The following is a 20,272-nucleotide window of genomic DNA, read 5'->3' on the forward strand; positions in this document are numbered from 1 at the left end:
TATTAATCCATCAGCAACGACTAGTTAGTGATAAAATCCTTAATCCACAACTTGAAGCGACTCGGTTCTACCCTACCAGGTGATCTCACCAGGCACAGATTTCACACGCCAGTGTGTCAACAGCCCTGCTCGAAGGAAACCCCGTTTGCAGCTTACAGCAGCTTTTTACAAGAGGCTAAAGAGCTACTGACTGGCAGAATGTAACCAAAAGATGTGCAATTCCTACCATTACTGTGTTCTGCCCTGAAACGGGAAGATACTAGCGAACAAGTGACTAAAAACTAGTTTCTCAAACAAAACTCAGAGGAGCGAGAGATGACAAAAGGCAATGGGACAGACAAAGTTAAGAGAGGAGTATATAGATGTATACACAAACACACACACATATATACACATGTATACACCCACATGCACATGTATATACACTTCCATTGCAGTTGCCTGTGCATGGGATGAGATGCTAATAAAAAACTGCGGTTTTGAGAACTGGGGGGGCTGCACCATCTGTGATACCGGACTACAGTGGTTTTAAACTTAACTGGAATGCATCCACTGCTGACTGGAAAAACTATTATTTTTAGCAGAATGTCCCCTTGAAAATGGCTCTGAACTTAGTAGACAGAAGGTATAATTGGCAAAATCGGTTACACAGAATTTGGAGTGGTTCTATTCTAGCCATCAGATCAAGAAAGTTAAAAATCAAGCTCCAATTTGGGGGAAAAAGACCTCTCTCGCTTGATATAGTTATCTAACCGTGAGATACAGAACATTTTTGAGCCCCATTATAACAATGTAACAAGATTTCCCTTAATACAAACAGAAATTGAATATACAAAAAGAACAAAGATGAAAAAACCTGGAAATAGTTTATTTGCTGCATAAGGAAACTCCTTGTAAATTACATATAAAGAAACTTGCTATGCTGTAGTGTATAATTTTCAATATTCCACAAATATAATTGTAATAAATATACAAACCAAAACAAAGTAGAAGACTAAATCCATCAGGCAGCCTACAAAATGGTTTATCAAGTTTTATACTTTGCAGCATTAGCATGCTTAACGTTTTGTTGTTTTAAGTGCTGCAGCAAAATTCTTTTCACATTTCTTTGGAGCATTTTCAAAACCATCTAACTATAAAATACTGTTCAAAATTAGCAGGCATTAGTTAAACAACCCAAGAAAAGTAACACCGAAGTATAACTGATGCAAAGATGTATTTCTTGTTTGTGTTTTTAAAATCCATTTCAGTTTTGCCAGGGTTAGGAATTATCTGATAAGTGCAGTATGAGTCTAGTCAGCCTGAGGCACCGCTGACTCTTGTCATATTATGACTCTATAAAAACTTCATAGATTATGTAGCCCTGGAGATTTCTCTATTAGAGACATATCTGCTAACAGGAATAAAACAAATACCATAGTGAAGCTGTAAGCTAGTTAGATTGGTTGTACCCTCAAGTGCAGTGTGTACTTAGAAATATTCTTACATAGTTTTATACTATACCGTATCAGGCATTTTTATTTGACTTCTAAATTTAACGATGCTGACAAAGGCTTTATTGATGCCCATGGCCTCTGGAAGAACATGTAGAGAATGTTTTTTGATACCTTTTGCTCTTCTCTACCAATCATTTCTACGTTTGTTGAAACAGCAGGCTGAACTGTATTTTACACTTCACTGCTCCGGGCCATGTTGACAAACAGGTCTAATATTCTGTACAGAAATTTTCAAGCACTTCATTATGCTTCACTATTACCAAATGCTTGGGGGTATAAAAAGAAACTCTCTAAAACACAGTTACCTAAAAATATTTGTTAATAAGCTTAATGCAAACATTATGTAGAAAAAATGGTTTAGTTACAAAAAAATTCATTAGAGGGCCAATAAAAATATACTGAAGAGAAGATCTTTACAAAAGTGAGGTTAGGAAGTTCGAGGCATTGACGTTCACTGTAAACATCCTGTGTTCACTAGAATCCCTTGTCTGAAGTTTATGTTCTGGTTTTGTTCCTGAGCTTCATGGCCAACGCTTGCATAGATAGCTAAACCTATCATAAAGGGTGGTTTGTACAGACCTTTCTGTACTGCTTTGTACAGAACTTCAATAAACTAATGATTTTACCTTTTGAAATAGTTTAATTCTATTACCAGGTGGTTCAAGGAAACTATGAAGCATGGTATGATTTCTGTTACTCAGTGCATTGGATGGATTGGGACAGCTACCTTATGGTGTATTAATCTTAAATAATAAGTGTAGCTGTTTGACGTTCTGGCTCACCAAAAATATCTACTTCTGCTCATTGCTGCAAGGCTGCCCAAACTCTGCTCTGCCAAAGACTGAATACAACAAAATGTCAGGAAGCTGAGTCCCGTAACACCAAGCAATTAAACTCCCCAGTAACAAGATACAGCTTATAAATAGTACAGGAGACCTTATGAAGAATTTCACCTTTATCCAGGCGACATGGGTGCTTGCATCCAGATTAGCCTTCCCCTACTGGAGAAAGCTAGAAAGTACTTTCACATCAATGTGACATGGAGTGGCCTAAGTAACAAGTCTGAAGTACATGCTTGCATTTTGGATATGAAAAGTGGGCATATGTTTGTTATTGCACATGCAAATGCAAATGGAAGTGGTAGAGATAGATAGACAAATCCACCTCACAAATAGCACAATGGGGAAAAAAAGCAGCAAATTGCCAATTTTAAATCTTATGTTAAGGCCAATCTAGATAAACACCCATATCAGCATTAATAAAAATGGAGAGCTGTCTTTGTTTTTTGTTTACTTTTTCTGTGATTGGCTTTTACACATGGATAAAATTTGTTTAAGCACTTTCTGGACATCTTCATCCATTTGACCCTAAACAAGGGGAGAAAGAAGAAAGAATTAATTTCAAGAATTAAATTCAAGCATCTCTCTACTCCTTAAGAAGATTTACAGACTATTTTCAAGGTATATTAAGTATATCAGTTTCCCAAGAGAAAGCTGCATTGAATTTGTGCTTAAATAGTCAGACTAACAAGGGAAGATCTTAATATCTGCAGAAGAAACATATTTCATTAAAATACCTACTTATTATCTGATAATACACAGTTATACCTGCACAGCATAGAGAAGATGCATCCGGTAAACTGAGACAATCTCCTGGTGTTGTTTCTTTGTTTCCTGGAAAATAGTTTTAAGCAGAAAGTCATGGACATTCAGAACTATTCACTTCAAAACACCACAACTAGATTTAGGGAGACCAAGGAAATTGCAAGGGATAGAACAATCTCTTATGCATACATGGAAAACCAGCTCAGAGACAGTACTGTGTTGCTGGTCATCCACAATGTAATTAGCTAGGAAGCATAATCCACAGAAATGCTGTAATTCTACCCATCCTAGTGAGCGAGATATTGAGCTGACATGGGCTATAGGAAGCACTGAGCTGCAAAGACGTGGAATGAACCCATACTCTATGCAATATTGGAAACCAAGTGAACAGGAGGTGCTTACAAAGGTCCTGATTCATAAAATCTCTGACTAGTTACTACACGTTCAAACAAGGAAAGGAGGCTTCCTCTCCTGCGATCTCAGACTGCCACATCCTGAAAGCCACCTCTGCACATAAACGTGAAGCTGTCTGGAAAGCCAGACGAACAAAAGGGAAGAACTGTACAGTCCTGTTGTAAATCCTACCCACTTTCCTAACATGTTGCATATCTTTGCATTTCACACTACTTTGCTGGTCCCTGAGCAGTGGGAGATGAAAGCATCTTATGGACTTTGTGGACATAAGGAAAAAAAAAACATAGGCCTTTACACTGACAGGACCCAGTGTTTAACTGTCTACTTATTTGTTTCTTTCCCCTCACTGCAAAAGATTTTTTCTGGCCTATATGTCTATTAATTCATTTGTCTGTTGGAGGGGAGAGGAGGAAAGCAGACACCATGAAAGCCATTTGGCACTCTGGGCTGGGAATTTGCCTTTCAGGATAACTTGAGAGCTCTCAACAAAGGCTTCTGGCAGGAAATACCTCCTTTTCATTTTCTGCAGTGGATTAAAATGTTTCTTTGGACAGGTTGGCTCTTGGAAATAGCTATTACGATTTTGCCCAGCTTAAAAGACTGGGCCTTTTATGTACAAACAGCTATGATCATAAAACACTAAGCAGTGTAAAAATTCAGAGAATAAACTGTGCTCCCTCCAAACAGATGGACCTGTTTCACTTGACATTTCATGCCTTCAGTGACTGTTTTCTTCCAAGAAGCCAAAATTATTTTTGCTTGAGAAACAAAAAACTTCAGCTGATGATTAAATCTACATGTTTCTGAGAAAAACACACAAATCCACAGTACACTGGCTATATCTTTCACAATTCAAGGTTTCAGCGGCAGGTCCGGCCACCACACTCCACTGTAAGTACATTAATTTGGTTCCACTATTGATCTCAGGGAATATATTGGGAACAGTAGCTTTCTATAGTTAGATTTAATTTCTTAACAACAATTCTGAAGTAACATATGGATTCCTTAAAAATATTTCAGAGCACTATAAAACTTCTGGATAAAACTTCCTTTTCTTATACTCATTGACTTTGCTCAAGTTTAAACTGGGTACAGTTAGGAAAGCCCCACACCTCTTGGAAGAACTGGGAATAACAGTGCGTTTATGTATTATCATACTTACAGTCAGTTGGTTTTGCAACTGCTTCACTTGTTGCTGTAATGCCTCTAGCTGCTGACTCTGTCGTTTGGGGGCGCTGGTCGAGTAGGAAAGCTGAGAAAGGCTATTCAGTGCTTCTTTTAACTTGCTAACTTCCTTGGACATCTCATTGATCTAGGGAGGGGAAAAAACAGGTTCTCATGAAAAGCTGCAGGGCATACTGCAGCATTCTCGCAGGTGTCATCTAAGAGAAATCTGTGACTTATCTTTAAGAGAGACAACGGCCAACCAAGGACATTACGGAAGCAAAAGGTTATAGTGCTCCTCTCCCCCCTGCTGCAACCCACTGTTCACACAACAGTGCATGAGAGCAGTTTTGGCTCTGCAGTGCCTCCCCCAAACCTAGCAGACTAGTGTGACATTTCCCTCCAAGCAGCAGCTTACAGCTCTGGCTTCTCACAAGAACAAGGATGTCTGCAGGTAAGCGGCACCTCACACATACAAATGACATTCTCAGCCCAAAGACCCCTTGATCTCTCCCTTTCAGCACAGGTCCCTGCCACCTGCTTGATGCTCTACTCCTAGCCTCGTCATTCAACATGTATTCCAAGTTCTGAAAGCCAGCTATATTTATGAACAAGAATTGCATTTACTGACTTTACAGACACTGCTTCTGAACACAGGATAAACATACCAAACCCAGGTGAGCTATCCACAAGCAGAGGAATACACAGCTTCGTAAAAGAAATTTGTAGTGACTGACTTGGTAGTTATAGAAGGAAAAGAGTCAAGTCATGCTGGTGTTAAGGTGCTTTATTAAACTCAGAATGGTGTATTTTTGCTCCTTTCTGATCCTTTATTTCTAGACATTTCCTTATGGATCTCTTCCTGCTGTAAATCCTACTTTGACTTCAGTTGCCTGAATACTGTGAACTCAACCTGAGCTGATTTTAAAAGAGGTAAATTGAAAAAGCATGTACATCTTCATGGGAGAGGAAAGCAAGCGTAAAGTCAAATATGTTCAATAAAAGCTTCTTTGGTTTTACGAACTGAAAGATAGAAGTGTGGCATTGGAATTGTTAGAGGGGCAAACTCAAAAGTTACTCCATTCTGTGGCACTTGACCCAGTATGGTGTTTTAGATCACCCATGTACTATCCAACATGTTTTGCAGTCTGAGCTCACATATGACCCCTCCTCTGCAGCAAAATACTAACCTTTTTATCTTTATCCTCTTCTAGTTTTGATGAACTTTCAGAATATCTTTTCATTTCAAGAAGATCTTCTTGAGCTTGATGATACTTTTGGTGAAGCCCAGTTACCTCCCGCTCCTTTGCTTCAAGCAGAGTGTGCATACCTTCCTTCTCTTCCTTTAAATGCAAAACTTCATTTCTCAGTTGTGTAACATCTAAGGACACATTTTCCTTCTCTTTGATTACATCTTTCAATTTGGATGACAAAATATTAACTTCACCTTCTAATGAAGACTGGAGTTTTTCATAAGTAGACCTGGGTACCATTGCTTCATTAATTGCTGCTTTTTCTTCCAGTAATTCCTTCTGTAGGTTTCTTACTTCACTTTCCTTATTGGTAAGCAGTCCTCTGAGCTCATTTACTTCTTCCTCCATTTCCTTTAAAGTACTTCTGAGTGCATTCATCACCTGATTGTGTTCAGTAATTGGCACAGAGTTTTGTTTCTGAGTGTCTATCAGTTGCTTTAATTCTTCTGCTTCATCTAATACTTTTGTGTACTGGGATTTCATTTCCGATAACTCATTCTCAGCTTTGTATTTCAAAGAATTTGTTATCTGCATCAGCTTTTCATGCTCATCTTTAGGAATGTAGTCCAAAGCTATATCATCTAGAGTTTTTCTCTTCCTATAATCTTCGAGCTCTGTTTGTGCTTCTTTGTACAACTGAGACAATTCACTAAGTTGTCTGTTGAGCTCATCTATCATTCTGCTCATTGCCTCTTGTCTTTCTCCAGCTTCAGCACTGGATTCCAGCTGAGTCTGATTTGTCAGCTTATCCTGCAGCCTTTTAATTTCCTCTTGCCCTTCTTTGTATCTCTCAATCAACAATGCTTTCTCTTGGTTAATGTTGTCAATAACTGAACAATATGTATTCTTTATTTCCTCACGTTCTTCCAAAGACATTGGCACATTCTGCTCTCTCTCTTCAAACTTTTTCTGCAGCTGTCTTACTTTCTCTTTTTGTCTTTCATTTTCCTCCAATGCTCTCTTCAACTCGTGCTTAAGCATTTCAAATTCTTCGCATGTAACCTTCAACCTACTCAGGTCAGAACTGTTTTCTTCACTTTCAGAGGAAACAAGACCCAATTTCATTTGCCTTTGTACATTCAAAACCTCTTTCACTGCTTCCCCATACCTGTTCTGAGTTTCTTGGAGCTTTAGGTTAAGATCAGAGCCATTTTCTGAAATGTCTGTGCTATTTAAATGATCTCTGTCTGGAACTCTAGACTGGACCTGAACCTCTAAGTGCTTTCTTTTGGCTTCAGAATTTTCTAATTTTCTCTGCACATCCTTTAAGTCTTCCTGGAGGTGCTTTATTTTTACTTCACTGGGGCTTGCTGGCTTTTCTTGAATTTGGGTGGCATTTAATGAAGACTTCAGTTCCTGAGCTGAGAACTCACTTTGTCTATCTGCTGTTTGATCAAACTCTGTTTGGGTTGAATGAAAAGAATCTATAGTAGAATTGGCTTCTTTAGGTATTCTTTCCTGTGTAAAAATAAACCAAAACAACTGCATGATAAAAACAAATGTATGATTATATTTGTTACAAGAGAATAAGCAAGGAACTCTTGCTACGTTCTACAGAGATGAGCAATTAAAGCTCTATAGGATAAATTTTTAGAATACCTCAAAAACCAGCTGCTCCCATTTATCCATCTACAGTCAAAGAAAGCAGTAAGTGCCAAGCTCCTTTGAAAGTCTGGGCTGATCTCCATAAGGTAATAATCAAAGCTATGCAAATTAAAATTTTACTAACACAACTGTTAACAACATATTTAAGAATGTGGTTATCATAATAAACAAAGATATTCGGTAATTCATGGGAAAAGTGAAATCAAAACACTAATTTAGTCCTTTGGGGCAGTGTGTCCATGTTTTTCTTTTGTTTTGTTTTTTTTTTTGTAATGTTTTTTTTTTACTAAAACAAGCCCTTTAAATTATCTTCACAGCATATCTCTTTAAAATGGTAAGCACTACTCTGTTCTGCTAACAGGCTAACAGATCACCAGAACAGCACAAAAATACACCACCTGTAATTTGTCCTGTAGCTCCTTGTTGTGTAATGTCAGAGAAGCGATTTTTGCTTGCATCAGCATAAGTAGATCTTGCTGGTCGGTGTCAGAACTTACATCCAATAAACTATCAGCACCTTGAGGGGGGAAAAACAAAAACTTTGTAAAGCTGAACTGATCCCACAGCTTGCTACATAGTGTGTCTTTTCAAATTAAGCCTTTTTTTCCATGACCACCTAGCACTGTGAACAGGAGAACTATTCTTAGACGTGTTTTCCCCCAAAACGCATTAACTTGCTCAGATAAACAGGAGGTTTAGGTGGAGACTTGAAACTGCAAAAAGTTACTCCTTATAGTTATCCCAAGTAGAAGGGCACAGCAGATTTCTGACCAGACTTCAATGCTTCATACCACCAAATTCAAAAATAAGGATCAAGATTATTGTTTACGTCACCTGTTGTGCTGTCGCTCAGTCTGTCTTTATTATTCAGGGGGCTGAATTCTTCCTGTTGGGACACCAGCAGACAACACATTCACAGAAAGCAGATATAAAATTGCACAGTTCACAACAGCAGGTATAGGGCCGGATGAAGCATGTGGCCAATACTTCAAAATCTGCTAACAGCATTCAGCTGGGCAGTTCTCATTAAATGTCAACAAAATTGGGGCAACTATCCCACAGACAGTTTGGAAAGCTGCCGTCTTGTGATTAGAAAGTGCGATATATTGTAATTATTTAAAAAGGTGAAATCTTCAACACCATGAGGTAAAGATCAGACAGAACACACTCAACATTTTCTTGATGTCTTTTGGTGAAAGAGTCTCTACTTTTTGTATTGCACAATGCCACGTACTTCACTGGCATTAGGTAATGAGCTCCCGTTAATAAAATAACACTTACTTTCATAATCATACTGCTAAGTACTAGCTTATGACTAATTCTACTACGTACTAACTGAACATAAATGTAATTTACAAAGCAAATGTGGATTATTTTGAAACAGGTTCCTTTTTTCTTTTTAATAGATTCCTTTCTAATCCTCAAAATTCAGCTAATTAATTCGCAGGAGATTCTGGACTCAGCAAATAAATTATTACGGTATTACACTTTCCTTCCCCAAGACTACTGTCAACTGTGATACCTTGCAGATTTGGTCAGCAAAGAAAGCCTGTCCTTTTCCAGTCATGGGAGTTGAAGCTGATGAACGTGGAGAGGACAAATCACTAAGCTGTAAAAGATTTTATATAAATGAGTATATGCATGCATACATGTGTGTAAATGTAACTATTGGTGACATGTGCCCACATATATACTAAAAAGTACTTTCCCCTATGCTACAATAAGTCATAACTCTGGGTTAGTATCAAAGAGCAAGTCTAATTATTCAGGGTCTTCTGAGCCAGTAGTACATACACAGTGTTGCTGTTATATGAGTAACATTTACATTAAATATATTTGTTAAGCTCCATTTTGATACTATATCTATTTGTGCATTTTATTTTATTATATATTTCTACACATATGCACATACTGTGTATGTATATATGTATATTTAAAATACATATATTTACTTATGGAAGTCATCATAACCAGGAGACCTTCAACTTTCAATGGAAGAAGCATCCATATAGTAATTTATATAGCTGTATTTTAGATGATGCCATATTTCAAGTAATTTTCACTTTAACCAATGCATGTCTTTTTGGTGTCATCCCAATGTCAGAGAAAGCACTCATGATATAACAGGTGTAGAAGATAACAATGATAGGGCAAATCTAGGCTACATCATTCACATAATGCTCAAAATACTTCTTACCCCCTAAAAGCATCTCAGAATTGGTCTTTTCTTTACCTGAACAGGACTGATAGGAGGAGGTGGGGCTTTGCGTTTTTTTGGAGTTCCACTTCTTTCTGAACTTAATTTAGAGCCTTGATCATGCTGAAAGTTTCACCAGCCAGAGAAGGTAGGTTTGTTAGTTTGGTTAGTAAAGTTTGAGTAAGTTGTTTTATTAAAAATAAATAAATATATATATATATAAAAATCCCACATTAATATCAACTTTAGCAGCTCATGCAGTGCCCTTTTTTCTTTTTTTTTCTATCTAAAGATTACATCTTGATTAAAACGGAGATATTAAACATGCCTGACAATAAGACTCTGTCCCTTGGAAAACATGCTTCAGTGAAAACAAACAAGATTTAGTGAAAAAGCACAAGCTGACAATAGGTTTAGCACTAGTGATCTTAAAATTCTTCCATTCACTCATAGCCCAGTCATGCCGTTCTTAGCAGTACTGTCCTTCCTCTCCCTCAGCTTCTGCTTGGTGTCTCTGAAAAACCCACCTCAACTCAGAGGAGGAGTGACTCAGAGCATTGCACCCTCATCCACTTTCCAGCCACCAGCAGGACTACAAGACACCTGTGCTCCGAGATACCATGACACTAAATAAGACATGTAAGAAATGTATTTATCTGTTTAACTGCCTAAGCCTGCAGAAATTCTCCCAGATGTGGGTCTCCAGTAAGAGGTAACCAAGGATGAAGTTCAGTTACCCCTTTTTGGAAACACAGAGACCTTTTCTTGATTTTCCTCTCTATACTTTGAGGTGACAGGGAGTCCTAGAGCCAAGCTCCTGCGGTTACACACAAGAAATGGGGCACCCCTTCCCTGCACGCGCGTGCACGTGCACATGCACACATAGACACGACTTCTCCTCCCTTCCTTTTCTCGCAGTAGGGGTTGCTGTCACTGCTGACTATTACAGAGGGAAATTAAATTTAAAAGAAACTCATTTCTTAAATGAACAACTAAAACCTTTCGCATTACAAAATACAGTTATTGGTAGCACATCTCGCTGTGGCACTCACTAGTGCTTGTATGCATGTCAATTACTAGTTTCTCAAAAATTTAGAAGCCTATACAGCCTGAGTATTTTCAAACAAAAAGTCAAATACCTGTTTTGCTTTAGTCGGTGACTTTGTATCTGTAATGTAGAAAAGAAGTGGCATTAAGAATGGCTATCAAGGAAAAAGTTATTTGCCATTCCTAACCAAACTCTCAGCTCTGCTTCCCACACCATAAATGCTTTGTTTGGTTTTTGAATTCGTGTTTGAAATCCAAGAAATATACATTAATTTTCACACCCCCTTTGAACTACATACTCTCTCTGCTTCTTTTTTTTGTTTGTTTCATATTGAGATAAAAGTCTAAGGATTGTGATATTTCTGCTTCTACTACAGTCTCTTACCATTCTTTCACATTAGGCTCCCACTTTGGAAACTCTTTTTAGCTTGACCATAAAGCCCTCTCTCTGCATTACTTCTTTCTCTAAACCACCAACTGAGGAGCTAAAATGTTCCGTTTATTCCTTCACTTAACAACAGAAAATCTATTCCAAATTGCACACAAGACTTCACCACACTACTGCATCAGTTTACCTTTTCTTTCTCCAAAATATCTCTTTATGCCTTCCGCAGCACTTCATCTCACACTAGTTTTTACCGCATAAGCTTTTTATGGTGGAGACTGCAATTTGCCGTTTTGGGACGGCACAGCCAGACCACCTTGAAGATGGCTTCTGAAATATTTTCAGGCTGCTTTAGGAAGTAAAATCGCTTATTGCTAAACATACAGCCAGGCAATTCAAAGTGACAAGCCGCAGATCAGCATCTCTTACATACCCGCTTCCTGAGAGATCTTTGATGACAGGAGATTCTGGATCCCTGTATTCTCGGAGAGCTTGGAGTAATGCAGGGCATTCTGTCCGAAGACATCTACTAAACTGACATCTGCACCTTTTCTAAGCAAGGCTTCCACGATGCTAAGGCTACCAGCTTCACAAGCCACCATCAAAGCAGTTCTGGACAAAACAAACACAGCGTAAAAATGTCAAGACTGTACTTTTTAAGCTGCAACTCTTTCTTTCAGGAAAAACCATGACAGTAACTGAGCAATGAAGTCCAAGATTTTATGAACACATATATTGACACATACCTGTAACTGTCATTTCTCACAACCACCTGCTCTGCCTCTTCTCCCCTTCCCTAAACTTCCCAGCTTGATCTTCTACAAAGACCTGTCATGCTTTGCACCCATCTCCAAATATCTCTAACAATGTGTTCCTGAACCCCAACGCAGTGCAGCTAGTCAGTGTCAGATCCTAGAATAACAGCAGCACACAGAAAGCACATGCTACGTTACCTGTCTTTTTTAAGTGACTTGCACAGATTATCAGAGACATACAGAATACTTACAAACAAACAGAAAAAAATACCTTTCAGGCATGCTCTAGCATCCCTTTGCTGCCTAGGCATGACAGTCTCATCTCCCCGAAACACGCCTAATAGGTTGGCCAAGTTCACCAGCAAACACATTCCTCAGCACAGTTATAAAACTGAAAGGCTACTAGATATTACAACAATCATTTTACTGATAAATAAAAACCACACTCTAAATGTGGCCTGTGGAAGTGGTGGCTGTTACACTGTTGTGCTAAAAAAGTAGTGTCAAGTGGTAACTTGGGTAACATTGCCAAAGTCCCGGGCATGGTTTCAGAAGACCAAAATAATTAGTGTTACCTGGACAAGACAGAAAGTTGGACATGCCATTTTCAAACATTTCCCCAACTAAACCTTCTTTTTTTCTAATGAAAAGCATGAACAGTTGTGTGAATACAAGATGCAAGACTAATCTCCTTAGCAGAGGGAGAGTGGAAAAGGAAAATGGTATATTCCGTGCTATATCATTTTCTTAGCTGCCACACACAGCATTAAAAAGAAAAAATCCAACTACTGGCATATCTGTGACAGAAATACTTTCATCCAATCAAGTAACAAAATCTCAACATTGTTGATTAAATGCTAATTAGTGAGAGGAAGGAAGAGGTCCTGGAGTGGTCAGCACCTCAAGTCCAAAGCACTGATGAGGCAGTTCAAACCAACCAAGGGAATAAAGCGGTTTTCTTTAGAAAGCTTAAATGAGAGACAACTCTAATACAACTTCGGACTGATATAAACAAAGTTAAGGCTCAGCCTTATCGTAGGTGTTGCCACAGAACAATATGGACATTGTATCTTACATAATAATACAGACTGCAATCAGGTATAAGAGCCAAGTCATCTCAGTGACTTTACTTCTGCAGTTTCAATAACTGTTTATAAAAATTCAAAATTTTCAAATGACTTTAGTCATTATCACCATTATCAACACAAGTGCATTTTTCACCATAGGATGTTCCAGTCTGAACATAATACTCTAATGTGTGAGGTATCTATTAAGGCAACAAATCTCTAAATGGCACCTCTCTTATAAGGCAGCATCTCCAATATCAAAGTTTCACTGTATTTTCCCCTGCTGCTATCTTGCATCTGTGGCAGCATTATAGTAGAGAAAAGAGCCCCCATGGACGTCACTTGCAAGTAACATAGTTTTAGGATTTAAGTTGGAGAAACTATCTCATGCTGAAAACAGAGTAGTATTTAAAACTGGAACATTTACAAAACAATGAGCGCGTAAGTGCTATCAATCAGATTCTTGAAGAAAGGTTTTCCAAATGGCATTTACACCACTCTGGTAGCCCAAGGACTTTCTTATAGTCACAGGTAGTTTTGTAGTTACCTAGTTTCCACTTCACATTTCCCTTTAGCCAGAATTCTGTAAGGCTTCTCAACAATCAGGGTATGCTCTCTGATACAAGAGGCATTAATACACATAATAGTGATTTTGGGAAGGATTCAGGAAGAAAGCTTCATCTGAGAGTCAACCTTAGGACAGAATTAACATGGTAATGTTAGTTTGCTGTACCTTCCGTTTTTGTCCCTAGTGTTGATGTCTGCTCCGTGATCCACAAGGTATTTGCAGACTTCCGTGTGACCATTTTGTACTGCAAGCAGCAGAGGTATGTTCCCATCCTAGGAACACATTTAGAGCAACTATGAACTATAATCCATCCACTTTACAAGTATCACTTCAACAGTTAAAACTTCAGCTGTGAACTTTCCCTCTACACAGCACAAGCAAGGCACTATCAGTGTATTTTCTTTGGGCAGCAAAAATGTAGTTGGGCTTACTTTAACTTACTGCTTGAATGCTAAGGATGATATCAAACAGCAAAGCATGTGGAATAGGAATGCCTTTTGCTCTCTGCAATCCTTTTGCTATTTGCTTAATGCTATAAAATGATGATTTTGAAACTGTGCAATACCTTTGAACAGCTTCACAACAAAACGAAGAATTTTAACGAGGCATAAGGCAAAAATACATTTCATAGAACCATAGAATAACTTCAGTTGGAAGATATCTTTAGAGGTCATCTAGGATGTGTCCTCCACTGCCATCAACCCAAAGCAAGGTAAACTTCAAGTTAGTTTAGCTTGTTCAGAGACTTGTTCAGTCAAGTTTTAAGCATCTCCAAGGACAGAGATACCACAGCCTCTTCAGGTCCTAGTTCCAATGTTTGACCACTTTCATGGTGAGAAGTTTTCTTCCCTAAAGCTGAACGGGAATTTCCCAATTTGGTCCAATGCCTAACTTGCAGCTGTTGCTTGTCATCCTTTTGCTGTGCACTTCAAAAAGGGGTTTTGCTCCATCTTCCCTATAACCTCTCATGATGTATCTCAGCACAGCTATAAGAAACTCCTATAGCATTCGTTCAGTCTTGAGAAGGTTATCTCCCTTTAAAATGTTTCTGCTAAAAAATTTTAGAGCTAAACTTTGTGACTGATCCTTTAACAGAAAGGCCAGGTAGGAAGGTGATAGTCCAGAATCAAAAAACCCAAAGACATCCAAAACAAGTTGAATGTTTTTAAGCTCAGTATTTTGTCTGAATTCTATCAGGCTCCCTCCCGTTATCACCTGAGAGCAACTGCGTATTTCCCAAAGACCTGGTTGTTTGTAGACACTCAAAATACTCAATGTAATGACTCTGACCCTTTAGGCTACACCAGCTTTACTTTTTTTCCCTTAGGTCTATCAAATTCTGGCCGAGCTTAATCAGCATTTCACAGAACTTGGCCATATAATGGGCCTTCTCCAAAGCCAGTGAATGTAAGATAGGTTTTGAATATATCAGAATGGATTCTAGTTACTTGCACCAATCCCTCAATTTAATGGGTAGCGTATCCTACCTTTACTGTATTAGAGGGTGAGGTGCTTTTCCACCTCTGCTACGGCAAGGCACAAAAGGAAACTTTTTCTGGCAGAAAAATCCAAAATAAAATGTAAGAGGAGTACTGCTTTGAAGGGCTGCACCTGAGACTGACTGGAGGAGGGGGAAGGGGTAAAATCTACTTTGAATTGCAACGGGATAAGATGTACGTACCAAGTCTTTGATGTTAATTGGACATTTGTGTTCACATAGAAGTTGAACTACCTGAAGACAACCACATGCAGCTAAAAAAATAAAAATAAAAAGAAACATAAGCATGAAAGTTCATTAAACCCCATTTTTGAAATCTGTGTTGCATACTTCCAACCTGCAATCCTGCAGCATTACAGCAGGGTATGAGGAAAGCAAACTCAAATGTATTTCTCTTTATAATAAAGGAGGAAGACTAAGAGGATTAACAGCAAGTTGTATACAGAAATAAAATTCATATTATATCCTTTCATGTTATTTTGAACTATGAATCTTTATGCCCTAAAATAAGAATCAGTTTAATCTTAAGTACACCAACTGATCTGCACGTGCAAGAGCGAACTTCTTAACTGTACGTTATCTTGAAATTCACTATTCATGATACTTATCTAGACAATATCTGAAAATTGTAAGTCATTAGGATGGACATGCATCACTCAGCTACTCAAGTTAGTCAAGCATATCTTAATTTTAAAAAGCTGAACAAGCTTTCAATGTTACATTAAAAATGCAGACATGTTGCTGCAAATCTGAGACACCAAGCTGGAAATAAAATTACAGACTAGTCAATGAAAGATGGCAAACCCCCCCCCCCAAAACCAACCAACCAACCAACCAAAAAAGACATGATAGACTAGAAATAAATCCAACTTCAACATAGCTTGCCATTGTGTTAACTATTTTTCCAAACTATTTTCCAATCAGCAGAAACAGATTTGCCAGATTTATACAATCAGAACCTAAAAAGCTGAAGAGCTAGGTATAGCAAACACAACAAAATACATAACAAAGGTTTGCAGTAAAGAAGTTACCTGCATAATGTAAAGCTGTTTTCCCAGAGTTGTCAGTGCTGTCTGCTGGGCATTTACACTGCAGAGTACAGAAAGAAGAAAAAAAAAATAGAGAAACATCAAGAAAATAAAGTATATGTTCGCTGCTAAAGACAGAGTGCTGAACATATTGAGAATAGTTCTATGAGCTATTTCAGAAAACACAGTGAAATAAAATACTGATAAAAGGGACAGCTTTCCTCTCCACCAGTCTGATCTCTCCTGTCTTGGTAACAGTTTATACTGGAATTACAGAAATATCTCATAGAGAGTGAGCTATCTTAAAAAAAAAAAGTTACAGTTTTAGAATATTTTACATCAAGAAATCAAAAAGTGAAGACTCTCTCTCTGCTCCCCCAGAAAAGTTTCATATTTTACATTACAATAAGAGCTAAAGCAACTGTGCTCTAAGGCAATTAGTCTGAGTTATTTCAAGATTTTTTCAAATGAAATAATGCTTCATTTTCATTTCTAAAAACTTACGCCTCTACAACTCAGTGATATTTTGCAGTATCTTTTAGCCAACAGTTGTTACTAACCAATCCAGAATTTGAAATAATAAATACAAAAATACCAAATTACAAATCTTTATCAAGACTTGCTTTGATAAAGATTTTAGTTTCAGTTTATATTGAATAAAAAAAGATACCATCCTGAAATAAAGGCTTTCTAAAAGACAAACATCAGAGTTTGCGGCTTTCAAATGCAGCACTTGCAAGATTTCTAGGTACAAGGTTTAAGAACGTTACCACATTCTATACAAAAATGCCAAGATTCTGCCTGTGTAAAATAATTTTCTAGCCTTTTTTAATTCAGCTTCACTGTGTTAGACATTCCTCACACATATAAAACAGCTTACATCACATAAAGCCAGTCCACAGAACTGAGGAAGTGATCCAAAGGGCATAAACAAATTGGAAAATGTTACCAATTATTTGGCACTTAAAACAATATGAACATTTCCAACTACATTTGCAATGAAATCAGCAAAATACCAATGAAAGCACTGTGTGGCTGTAGCTGATAAGTGAATGGATAAAACACATGTACATGCATTAGTTGCACACAGTTGGTTGTGCGGCTGCATGCGATACAGCCAGTCACAGCTTGATGTCACTGTTTATGCTGCAAATGGGTCTGATTTAGAACTATTATATTTTTATAAAGAAATCCCAAAGAGAGGAGTCCTGGTGGCTAATGGTGGGCCCTTTCAAGGGTGCAGGACAGGGGAGTTGGTTTGCAGTGAGTCTGCAGGTGGAGGATTGGTCCCTGTATGGTCAGAGACATTGACAGAGGTCACAGGAGACAGCAGAGAGCCCTGAGATCACTGTAGAACAGGAACTTGGAGGATAAGGTACAGGAAACATTATTTTTCTGTACAACCGTGCTCTTGAGCAGTGCTAATTTGTATGCTCATTAGTTCATCCATTGTCTCAGCCATAGTTTCACTGATAATTCCAAGCTCCTCTGAAAAATCCATTGCTCTGTCACCTCCATCACCAAAACTCACCTGGCTTTCTGAAAGGGAAGACAGCTGAGATGGACAATATCTCTCCTTGTTTGCTAGCACACATCTTCAGCCCCGATATCATTGAAGTCTTCTCTCCATCTCCTCTTTTTGTTTTCCTTTTCTCATCCTTTCTAACCCCTTTCTAAGCTCTCACCACCCTTTGCCTCACTTCACTGAGGATTCAAGTATGCATGGTATTTTCTGTATTTTATCACTGAACTACTTCAGTTTCTTCTCTCTCTGACTCTAAACTTGACAGGCATTTCTATAGTCAACAACTGATTCTTTTAAATCGCATAGGCAGAAAACATTCCAGCAGATCAATGCCAAAGTCCCACCACAAACAAAAAATTCTTCCCCTACATACCTCTTAATGCACTTGCTTCCAAAGCATCCAACCACACAGACAAAAGATAGGAAATTAGACAGCAGCTGCACTCTGCTTGAATTCATCCCTGCTATGTCAGATCAGCTGCACCAGGAAAAACGAGGTTGCTGACCACTTAGCGAGGATACCTGACTCTCTGTCACCCATTCACACAGTGCCGAAAGGGTCTTAAAGGCAAGCACCTTTCTTAATTGTAAGGAGAAAGAGAGCAACAACATAGGACTGTTGTGCAGACTGTTAGCAGGGAATACATCTTTCAGTATCTAGTAAAGAGAAATCAAAGAAAACCTTCAAGATTAAAACGAATTTAATTTTTACTTTACCTGAAGAAGTCTCTTAATGCAATCAGGGTGGCTGTTCTTTGCTGCAAGATGTAAAGCACTGTGCCCTAAGTCAATAAAAACAAAGCAAATTAAGCATTCAATCACTCCAAAACACAGGAATAAACTCTTCCACAACAAAGGTAAGATTATGAATTCTCTCTCTTGTCCCTATCACAACACCAGAAAAGATAAGGTAAAATAAAATAAATGCCTGCATCAAGCAGAATATTGTTATGACTGACTGCTGTGCAGGGAGGTACCACAAAATAATCTTAATGTCTAAATTTGTACATAGGAACCACACAAACACTGTGCCAAACTACCTCAGCAGAAGTCAGTCTAAGATTGTTTCTGATGAGTGTGGGGACAGATGCTGTGCAGTTACATTTTGTTTCTTAAAAAACAATTCTTCCTTATTCATTCCCCCTTGGAAGGAGATATCTGTCATGCATCTTCATGATTTCTGCCATTTTGCAATGAAAAAGGAACCCAGTGATAAAAGCAACAACAGCCGAATTTGCTAGTTACCCCTACAACAAATTCGTATCATTTGTGGATTGCACAAAAAAAAGTAGATACACAAAAAACATGTACCTACTTTGGATTACATCTTACAGACTCCCTTTTCTGTTAATTTATTCAGCTTCTATGAGCTCATATTTTGCTGTGTAATACAGTGAATGATAGACTATGATGAAAGATTGCAGTATCTCCTCTGGTTTCATCTACAGAGCAACTGCAAGCTAAAAAGGCCAAAGCAGCAAAAGAGTACATTATCCTTGAAAGGAAGAAAGAAGGAGTCAAGATTTAGTGCTTGATACAGACAGTAGAGAACAGAACAGTACAGAAAAGGCTTCTCCTATGGAACCAAATGCTGGGGTGACACTCTCAGGAGAGAGCAGGCAACAAAGAACTAATAAAACCTGAGGCAAAATTAAGTATGAATTCTGGATAACAGTGCCCTTATTCTCTTATCATTATATGTATAATCTGAATAATTCTTCCAGCATCCCAAACACTTCCGTATGGAGGCAAATCATTTCACTGTGCAAAAGAATTCCCTAGGGCAGCAATGGTGGCCAAAACGGACACAGTGAATCCAGCATTTACAGCTCATTACTGGAGAGAGACAATCCTGATAAGGCTCTAGGCTAGCCAGAGCTGGGCATGGTTTCTACAGATGTGTCAACTGAAATCTAATCAGATGAGTCTGACTGTTTCAAATGCAGCTTCCATCATTCTCCTAGTGGAGCAGTTATTAAAGGATAGGTCTTTTGAGGGCTGAAACAGCACACTTAATAGCTCTTAGCTCTGCTTTGTCCTGTATAAGATATTTTCTCTATATCATAATCCTGAGGAAATGTCTTACTGCAATTCCTGTACAGTTAATGGAGTTAATAGCTTGGATATACATAAAAGCAACAAATTAAGATCTTGATTTAATTTATGCAAAGCCTCAAATGAAATTAACAGGAAGAATTTTTAATGTAGAAAAGTCATGCTACTATTTTGCAACTGGTGTCCAATGTAATGCTGACCTTTATACTGGTAAGACAAAAGTTTCCAAGGGCTTAGGATCTGCAATCTCTACTCAGAAAACCAGGGACATCTGAACCTGCAAATGGTACAAGTGCTTTTCCTACATTAGGGAGGAAGAAGCAGTGCCATTATTTGCACAACCAAGAACTATATAGGCAAATTTAGAGTGTCATGTTACATGGGTAGGGAGGTCTAGAGTGGCGTACCTGCACCATCTTGGGCTGTCACATCTGCACCATGTGTCACCATGATCCTGAGGCATTCTGCATGCCCTTTAGTGGCTGCCAGGTGAAAACTGGAAGAGAACATTTATATGTCACTTTCTTTTATTAAGACATCATTTTGCCTTCATTCACAAACCCAGTGCTGGCAAGTTCTCTCCTCCCTGTCCTTAGATCTTCTGGCACCCC

The 20,272-nt window shown here is 38.3% G+C and overlaps 1 protein-coding gene across 2 annotated transcripts in view; it reads right to left on the reverse strand.

Annotated features, from left to right (window-relative positions):
* Positions 1-847: 847 nt before the first annotated feature.
* Positions 848-20,272, reverse strand: part of RAI14 (retinoic acid induced 14) — an 83,837-nt gene continuing 64,412 nt past the window's right edge. The window contains exons 4-18 of one of the 2 annotated variants that reach the window (XM_062599452.1): positions 20,069-20,157; positions 18,324-18,388; positions 16,085-16,142; positions 15,237-15,307; positions 13,721-13,827; positions 11,599-11,777; positions 10,873-10,901; positions 9,770-9,856; positions 9,059-9,145; positions 8,371-8,422; positions 7,935-8,053; positions 5,869-7,389; positions 4,677-4,826; positions 3,104-3,169; positions 848-2,863 (exon numbers count right to left, since the gene is read on the reverse strand). In XM_062599452.1, the coding sequence (XP_062455436.1) occupies positions 2,786-2,863; positions 3,104-3,169; positions 4,677-4,826; positions 5,869-7,389; positions 7,935-8,053; positions 8,371-8,422; positions 9,059-9,145; positions 9,770-9,856; positions 10,873-10,901; positions 11,599-11,777; positions 13,721-13,827; positions 15,237-15,307; positions 16,085-16,142; positions 18,324-18,388; positions 20,069-20,157 (2,758 nt within the window). In that variant the 3' untranslated portion in view covers positions 848-2,785. The remainder of the gene's footprint in view (positions 2,864-3,103; positions 3,170-4,676; positions 4,827-5,868; positions 7,390-7,934; positions 8,054-8,370; positions 8,423-9,058; positions 9,146-9,769; positions 9,857-10,872; positions 10,902-11,598; positions 11,778-13,720; positions 13,828-15,236; positions 15,308-16,084; positions 16,143-18,323; positions 18,389-20,068; positions 20,158-20,272) is intronic. The other variant, XM_062599453.1, reaches the window with a different exon arrangement.

Source organism: Rhea pennata, chromosome Z (genome assembly GCF_028389875.1).
Source record: "Rhea pennata isolate bPtePen1 chromosome Z, bPtePen1.pri, whole genome shotgun sequence".
NCBI classification, from domain to species: Eukaryota; Metazoa; Chordata; class Aves; order Rheiformes; family Rheidae; genus Rhea; species Rhea pennata.